Genomic DNA, 8,645 nt, shown 5'->3' with positions numbered 1-8,645 from the left:
AAATCAATAAAAATTAACAGAAGCAATAACATTAACAAAAATGAAAAATCAACATTAATAAAATTAATATGAATTAATAAATTAATAAAAATTAACAAAATTAATAAAAGTAATAAAAATTAAAAATCACCAAAATTAATAATATTAAGAAAAATTAATAAATTTAATTAAAAGTAACAAAATTAATAAAATTAATAAAAATTAAAAATTAAGAAAATTAGGGAAAATATTAAAATTAATAACAATTCATAAAATTTTAAAAACTAATAAAAATTAAGAACCGTCCAATGCTTTTTACCAGAATATGGACAATACATAGGAACCTTGAAAAGGTCCTGGAACAACCTGAAAAAAACCAATGAACTTCCATTTCTCCACATACCTCGCCAGCACATACCTTGTTATCACATGAGTATCACTCACTCACACGGAGATAAATAGCTGGAGTTGTTTATTAAAAGAACGTTTTGTCCTTGATTTAAACACAATAGCTCCACTCAGGGTGGCCGTGGGGGTGGAGAGCCTTGTTCACGGGCTGCCACTGCAGCCTCACTGGCTCGGGAGAAACTCAGAAGGCCGTCCTTGTTCCCAAGAATTTGGGGCTTTTTTCCACTTGTGTGACCACTTTGCCCGAGGGGAGGAGGGGGTGGAAGGGCGGAGAGGAACGGCTGGGAGCCGGGAGAGGGGCAGGGAGGAGGTAGGAGAGGCACCTTGACACAAATCTCAGTCCCGCAAAGCTGCCCCTCCCTTGGTCCTGCGAGCGCAGAGCTCCTGTGCCCACAAAAGATGCCCTTCTGGGCATGCCCAACCTGTGCCTGCCAAGGTATTTAAGCTGCCCCACGAGGGCCCAGCCCCTGCCCAGCCCCACCGAGGTCATTCCAAGATGAAGGTTTTCCTCGTGCTCCTGCTGGGAGCCCTCCTGTGCGTGGACTCAGGTAAGGCACCTGCCCTGCATCCCCTGCCAGAGGATCTCCAGCCAGCAGGCAAAGCTTGTCCTGGGGTTTGGAACAGAGGGAGGGAATGTTGGCACCTCGTCATCCCGAGGAAATTTGCTTTTTGATGGGGAAAAAATGCACAGCCCCACCTCGGTGATGGTGCCATCCAGGAGGGATAAATCCTCTATAAACCTGAATTCATTGAAATCCAAGTTATTTAAACCAAATTATATTATTATGAAAGGAAGGGAGGGGTTAAGAGGGGATGGGAGGATTATTTTTGTGCTTCTCAGGCTTTCTAAATTGCAACATCTCTGCAAAGGTGAGTTTCCTTCCAACTTCATTTCTGCCTCTTCATTTCAAAAGCAGCCCCTGATGCTGCTGGTCAGGATTTTAGGAGGACGAGAAAAAGGAGAATGTCCTGGGGTGTTATTTAATAGACTGGATGGGTGGGATTTGGACACTGTCAGGGGAAAAAAAAAAAGGGTTTAAAGCAGAGTTTTCTTATTATCAGAGAAGAGGAGAAGCAGGTTTGAGCAGAAATGTTCCTCAGTCAGCAGAAGATGCTGAAGGAATAAGCTGAGAAGGGTCTTGCAGAACTTCCCTTCTTCCAACTTCCATCAGAGTGCTCAAGATTTGACTTTCAATGCATTAAAAGTCACATCAATGTGAGAGCAAAGTGCAGCACTCCCACAAATTGGGGTTTGGCTCCTTATTTCTACACCAGAACAGCTTGGACAGAGGGGGACCAAGTGCCTCAAACCATTTCTTGTTTCTGCTCTAAAAAACTCTGATTTCCAATTGAGGCTTTTCTGTAAATACTGGAAATCCTCTTCCTAAATTAGGATTTTAGGCATTAGGGTAATGATTTGGGGGATTCACAATACAAGCTTGGTACTCATGGGGCTAAAGTCCATTTATCTATATAAAGTCCATAAATATATTAATATATGAGTGAATATATATAAAGTCTATATATCTATATAAAGTCCATAAATATATATATAAAAAGATCCATATATATATATAAAGTCCACATATATGTATATATATTTTAAAAGTCCATATATATGTATATATATTTAAAAAGTCCATATGTATAAAGTCCATATATATATATATATATATATATGTATATATATATATATATATATATAAAAACTATCACACTTGCAAGGCTCCAGTGCCACCCTGGGGCACAAAGAGATAATAAGAATAAAATTAATAAAAATCAATAAAAACAATGAAATTTCATAAAAATGACAGAATTTTAAAAATTAATACAAATTTAGAAATGAATAAAAATTAAGATTTCACTCAATAAAAATTGATTTCACTCCTCTGGGGACTGTTTTTCCTCAGAACTTCTCCTGCCTTTGCTTGGCATGCACAACAGCACAGCGGGTGTTTACACGGATTTTCATCCCCCATGGATGTGTCCGTGAGGGGGTGGGAAAATGGGATTCGGTGGGAGGAGAAGGCTGAGTTTGCACTTTGGTTTCTAAGGGGAGGTGCTGGAAAATACACGTCACAAATTGGTCAAACTGAGAAAAGGGTTGAAAGGGATCTTTCGATTTGAAATCTGAAATATCTTCAGCACCTGCAAAACGTGACTCTCACCTCAAGCAGGTGAGTTATTCCCCACAAAAAAAAAATGGAAAAAGCCATTTTTTTCCCTAAAAGTGCCATCATCCTTTGAGGATCCATAGGAATGGTCCTGTTTCCCAGTGCAAGCAAGTGGGTTCCCTGGAAAGCCTCAGATGAGTCATGAGTGGTGTAGAATAATTTCCTCACCTCCAGTTCTGTGTCCTGCTCTGGTGTCCTCACAGGACCTGTTGGAGCAAGTTCAGAGGAGGCCACGGAGACACTCCAAGGGCTGGAGCTCCTCTACTCTGGAGCCAGGCTGGGAGAGTTGGGGGTGTTCACCCAGAGAAAAGAAGGCTCCAGGGAGACCTGAGAGCCCCTTCCAGGGTCTAAAGGGGCTCCAAGAGAGCTGGAGACAAAGTTTTTCGGAGGGTCTGATGCAGTAGGACAAGGAGTAATTGTTTAAAACTGAAAGATTTAGGTCTCCTGTCATGAAGACATTTTTGACCATGAGGGTGGTAAAACACTGGATCAGGTTGCCCAGAGATGTCCAGATCCCCCATCCCTTGAGATATTCAAGGATGAGGCTCTGAGCAAGCTTGTCTAGTGGAAGGTGTCCCTGCCCACAGCACGGTTGGAACTGGATGACCTTGAAGGTCCCTTCCGACCCAAACTTTTCCTGTAATTCTACAATTTTATGATTCCGTTATTTGACTTCTGACCCCTCTTGGTCTCTTGCAGGTTTATCTCTGCGGTGTTACAGCTGCAAGAACCAGCTCAGCAACTCCAAGTGTCTGACCGAGGCGACATGCACTAGTGACAAGAACACATGCAAGACAGATGTGATCCGTAAGGAAAAGGGGGGGGAGGGAAATGTCCTAGCTGGAATTTTGCAGCCAAACTTGTTCCCAACCTCAGGTGTCCAGTCCAGCCTCATCTAGTCCAGATACATCAGGGGTGATCAAGGATCAAAGCTCAGAGCGCAAATGTCTCTCACCTGTTGCAAAATCAGGTTTAATTCTCTTTCATAACACCCAAAATCATTTGCTTACGAGGGCAATAATCAAGTTTATGGCTTTGAAATACTTGCAAATACGAATTAAAATGTGAGGGGCTGAGTCTGGTGAAACCTCGTTGTGAAGTCAGGAGGAGCTTCACTTGAGAGCTGATTTTCAGTGATTTCAAGGAAATTGAGAGAATTCCTCCTCCATCCAGCTCTGCATGGAGTCATCCATGTGTCTTTATGATTTTATTCTCCCATTCCCGATCTGGTTTGCCCTCATCAGATCTGTGCTGACAGCTCAGCTGTTCTTAGATCCTGGGACATCAATGAGATGTTCAAACTCCTCTCTGTCAGGCAGTAGATGTAACACCTCCACTAGGAATTATCCTGGTTGGAAATGTGCAAATCCATGATATTCCCAGGCAGGAGAGGTAACAAGCTGTATAACACACTTGGCCCCATTTATAGCCTATGGTAAAAACTCAGTGCCTGGAATAGATTGCACAGGATGAGGAGATCTCATGGAGATCAAAACCTGCTGGAAAACAGCAGAAACTGGCCAAAAAATTGGGCTGTGCCTCTCAGGAACAAATCAAAAAACAATTCTGCCATCTGAAATGGATATGTGTGGGATGTGTGGGATAGGGATTAACATTGACAGAGGGTAGGGTTGGATGGGACATTGGGAAGAAATTCCAACCTGGGAGGGTGGCAAAGTGCTGGAATAGAATTCCCAGGGAAGCTGTGGCTGCCCCACCCCTGAAAGTGTTCAAGGCCAAGTTGGATGGGGTTTGGAGCAACCTGGGTTAGTGGAAGGTGTCCCTGCCCATGGCAGGGGGTTGGAATGAGATGACCTTTCAGGTCCCTTCCAATCCAAACCATGCTGTGATTCTCTGACTTTTTTCTCAAGAAATGAGCTCAGATAAGAATTATTACTCAGTTCTGAGAGGCTTGGCTTGCACTGAGTCCTTGTAGTGATGGTCCTGCTTTCCTCCCAGGGGTTGTAGGGCTCTTCAGCATCATCAACAAGGGCTGTGAGTCATCCTGTGAAACCTCCTACCAGGACTTCAACGTGGGCAACAGGAACGTCTCCTGCTGCAGCAGCGACCTCTGCAACACCAATGCCGCGGGCTCCGTGAGGTCCAGCTATGGCATGGCAGGAGGGGTAGCAGCTGGTGTGATCTGGATCTTCCTCAACAACAAGTTGTGAGGAGCCAAGAGGCCTCCCATGACCACAGAAAGTGTCAGAGCACCCATCTAACAACAGGAATTGTAACCAGGAGCAATGAGGTGTGTTGGGCACCCAGCACGCTTGGAGCTGATGGCTCTCTTTGCCAGATGACAGCTTCTTCTTCATCTTTATTGCAAAGCTGTAGCGCTACCAGATCAGAAAATACATGTTCACGCTGCCTGCAAAACACCTAAAATAAACTTACGTACAAATCAAGCATCAGAGTGTGGCCTGTTAATCACTCAGCCCCCTGTTTCTGCCCCAGCAGCCACTGCAGGGGGTGTTGTGTGTCTGGTTCAACCTCGGTCCTCGCTGGGTTGTGTGAGCTGATCTCCTTGTGTGACCAGGAATCCCACCTAGAGGATGAGGGAAAGGCTGTGGATGCATCTGCCTGGGTTTCAGGAAAGCCTTTGTTGCTGTTTCCATGGCATTCTCCTGGAAATGGCTTGGACAAGGTGAACTCTTGGCTGGGTTAAGGACTGGCTGGCTGGAGGCCCAGAGAGTGGTGGGGAGGGAATGGTGCCACACCCAGCTGGTGTCTGGCCACTGGTGGTGTCCCCAAGGGATCACTCTTGGGGCCAGTCCTGTTCAGTAATGAGTTTATTGATAATCTGGGTGAGGGGATCAAAGGCATCCCCAGTAACTTCACTGGTGAAGCCATACATCAAGTCCAGCATCCAGTTTTGGGCCCCTCGTGACAAGAAAGACATTGAGGAGCTGGAGCATGTGCAGGGAAGGGAACAGGGCTGGGGAAGGTCTAGAGAGTAAGTCCAGCTGAGGGAGTTGGGGGGGATCAACCTGAAGAAAAGGAGACTCAGGATGGACCTTTTTGCTCTCTACAACTCCCTGACAGGAGTTTGTAGCCAGGTTGGGGTTGAGCTCTGCTCCCGAGGAACAAGGGACAGGATGAGAGGAAATGTCAAGTTGCACCAGGGGAGGTTCAGGTTGGACATCAGGAGGAAATTCTTCATGGAAAGGGTAGTCAGGTATTGGAAGGGGCTGCCCAGGGAATTTTGGAATCCCCATCCCTGAAGGTGTCCAGGGAAGGACTGGACATGGCACTCAGTGCCTTGGGCTGGGAGACAAGTTGGGGATCATCCACAGGGTGGACTTGATGGTCTTGGAGCTCTTTTCCAACTTCAGTGATTCTGGGATTCTGTAGGTTCTGAGAGGTTCCATGGCACAGCAAAATAGAGGTGGCAGCTGTGCCTCCAAAGCTCGAGAGTCTCTGGCTTATGACAAACTCTGGAGGGCACATCCCACAAGCAAACCTGGGGAGGGCCATCACACCTGAAGGGGGACTTGCTGGTGACCTACAGACCCTGGGACCCTGCACCATGTGAGGCAACAGCAGAACTCACCTTCCCTGCTACTTGTTCCCACAGCCATTCCCACTCCTTCCCAAAGCTGTAGCATGCTTGGGATGGTGGGCAGGACTGCACATTCAGGTGCCTGGAGCACCATGGCAGGCAACAACCACTGGAGTGAAGTAGAAAGGTGTCCTGGTATCCTGGTATCCATGGTATCCTGGTCAACCAAATCAATTCTGGGATTGCCAGTCTCCATCCTGGCCCTAGTGGCATCCTCTGAAAGACCTTGTTCCCCATGGGCAGGTTCCTCCTTGATCCATTTTCCCCCTCCTTGATGGAGCACCCACCTGGTGGGACACCCCCAGTTCCACCCCGGGTGAGACACAGTCAGTGAGGGAGGGGGAGGAGGCAAGTTTGGGGAAAACACGGAGGAAAACAAGAGTGGGGGATGTAGGGAAAAGCAGGGAGCTGATTCCTCTCTTCCTGAGGTGCCCTCAAGACAGGATTAGGAGTGCTGAACAGGAAGATGAGACTGGTGTTTCCAGAAGATTTGTTGAGGTCATGAGATACCCACACAGCCTTTATTCCCTTCCCTATAATAGGTATGTTTCACATTCACCCATGATAATGGTTTTAGCTGAAAGAGGGTGGATTTAGACTGGATATTAGGATGGAATTCTTCCCTGGGAAAGTGGTGAGGCCTTGGCACAGGTTGCCCAGAGAAACTTTGGCTACCCCATCCCTGGAAGTGTCCAAGGCCAGGTTGGATGGGGCTTGGAGCAGCCTGGGATAGTGGAAGGTGTCCCTGCCCACAGCAGTGAGTTGGAACAAGATGATTTTAAGTTCCCTTTCAACCCAAATCATCCTGTAATTCCAAAATTCCGTGATATTTCCCCATTCGTGGGACCTCTTGTTTGTCTGTCTCTACCTGTCACATGTAGATTCAGTTCACATCTGATGAAGTGGCTTAGAACAACCTCTGGCACTGATACAAACACCATGTTTTGCCCACTTTTCCTGGTGCAAGGAATGTGCCAACACTCCAGCTTCAAATATGTGGAAAACCACTTCAAGCCCTCTTGGATCCTGGTACCAATGAGGTGTCTGAGAGCAAGGCAAACTCTCATATACTCTTACAGATTTTCTACATAGTTATAAAGTCTAAATTATGCTTTGCCTTCTCCAGGTGGTTTATTTTATGGATATAAACCTCTATTTTCCCACCTTTCACCGGGAGGTCCTTTGACAAAAGCAGCAGGGAAAGTACAAAGAGACCTGAAAGAAACTCTCAAGTAGGTTTTTTGAGTGAAACAAATGTGAAAAGATTTGAGAAACAAGGTAGAAAACATTCTGGTTAAGGCCAGTGCATCAAAAGGGCTTTCTTATAAAATTCCACAAAAGAAGGCAAGGAAGAGTGTGGAGACGGACTTGGGTGGGAGCAACAAGACCCATGAAGTCAAGGAGCTGGGAAGTCAGGGCAGCACTGGGAGGAGAATTAAGAGGGGAGGGAGATGGGCCAAGAGGCCCATTTTCCTTTCTCACACCTTAAGAACTGTTGGAACTTCAAAGAATGTGCAGAGCCACCTTTCAATAAAAAGAAACATCTCCCTGGTGGAGACGAGTCACCTGGGGGACCCAAAACCATGGGACTAGGGCCAGCATCCCATTTGGGATGAAGGCAGTGGGATGGCAGAAGATAATGACACTGCCTGCTGTTGTGAAAGAGGTAAATCCTTGGGATGCAAGGCATTAACAAGCTGCTAATTGTAGGAAGCAGGGAAGGGGTTTCCCCCGAAGGAAAATCCAGGATGAACCACCTTGTTTATAGGAGTCGCATCTGGTTATTGGTGGTGGGAGGATACGGGATGAGCTGGGAGATTTATTCCAGCTTTTCCAAAGAGCTGAGTCAGAGAGTTGAAAAGGGGCTCATCCAGCTGCACACCTCCCAACCAGGCTCTTCTCTGCATGGATGACCAGCTCCATGAAATTCCCATTCCAGGGAATCACCTCCTTGCACTGTAAGAATGTCCCTGACACACTATTGAAACAATTCCCAGGCAGGCCTGTCCACATCCAGTGGCCCTTTCCCAACAAGAAATTTGGCCACAATGATCCTTTCTGGAGACTGGGAGTTAAATGCCAAAGCATGTTAGCCAGAGCCAGAGCCACTGGAGTCCCCAGGGATGCTGGATGAGCTTCTCCCAACTTCTGGAGAGGTCAAACACATCCATGGAATCATAAAACAGTTTGGGTTGCAAAGGACCTTAAAGGTCATCCAGTTCCAACCCCTTGCCATGGGCAGGGACACCTTCCCCTTCCAGGTTGATCAGAGCCCCACCCAACCTGGCCTTGGACACTTCCAGGGGTGGGAATTTTGGGGATTCATCCCCAAATATAAGATAGATGAGCAGGAATGGGGGATGCTCAGCTCTGGTTTAGCACATTGGTCCCACGTGACAATGACACCCTTTGCCTGAGTGCAGAATTTGGGAGCTTTTTGCAGGAGCCAAGAGGCTGGTGGTTGACACTTGATGTTGACACCTGATGTCTACACCCTTAGAGGCTGAAGGGATGATTCCTCC

General features: G+C 46.5%; 1 protein-coding gene across 1 annotated transcript; it reads left to right on the top strand.

Moving 5' to 3' along the window:
* The first annotated feature begins 684 nt into the window (after positions 1-684).
* On the top strand, positions 685-4,969 carry LOC135406106 (prostate stem cell antigen-like). Its single transcript, XM_064640668.1, has 3 exons — positions 685-935; positions 3,261-3,368; positions 4,521-4,969. The coding sequence occupies exons 1-3, from the start codon at positions 884-886 to the stop codon at positions 4,730-4,732; spliced, it is 372 nt and encodes a 123-aa protein (XP_064496738.1). The 5' UTR covers positions 685-883; the 3' UTR covers positions 4,733-4,969.
* Positions 4,970-8,645: the final 3,676 nt, after the last annotated feature.

The sequence above is a fragment of the Pseudopipra pipra genome, chromosome 1, assembly GCF_036250125.1.
Source record: "Pseudopipra pipra isolate bDixPip1 chromosome 1, bDixPip1.hap1, whole genome shotgun sequence".
Taxonomy (NCBI): domain Eukaryota; kingdom Metazoa; phylum Chordata; class Aves; order Passeriformes; family Pipridae; genus Pseudopipra; species Pseudopipra pipra.
This window is presented reverse-complemented; position numbering and strand designations above follow the sequence as displayed.

Excerpts from the sequence above, each read along its gene's own strand:
- LOC135406106 (XM_064640668.1), top strand. The coding sequence starts at position 884 with ATGAAGGTTTTCCTCGTGCTCCTGCTGGGAGCCCTCCTGTGCGTGGAC. Across the intron at positions 936-3,260 it reads CCTCCTGTGCGTGGACTCAG|GTTTATCTCTGCGGTGTTAC; the intron begins GTAAGGCACCTG and ends GGTCTCTTGCAG. Across the intron at positions 3,369-4,520 it reads ATGCAAGACAGATGTGATCC|GGGTTGTAGGGCTCTTCAGC; the intron begins GTAAGGAAAAGG and ends CTTTCCTCCCAG.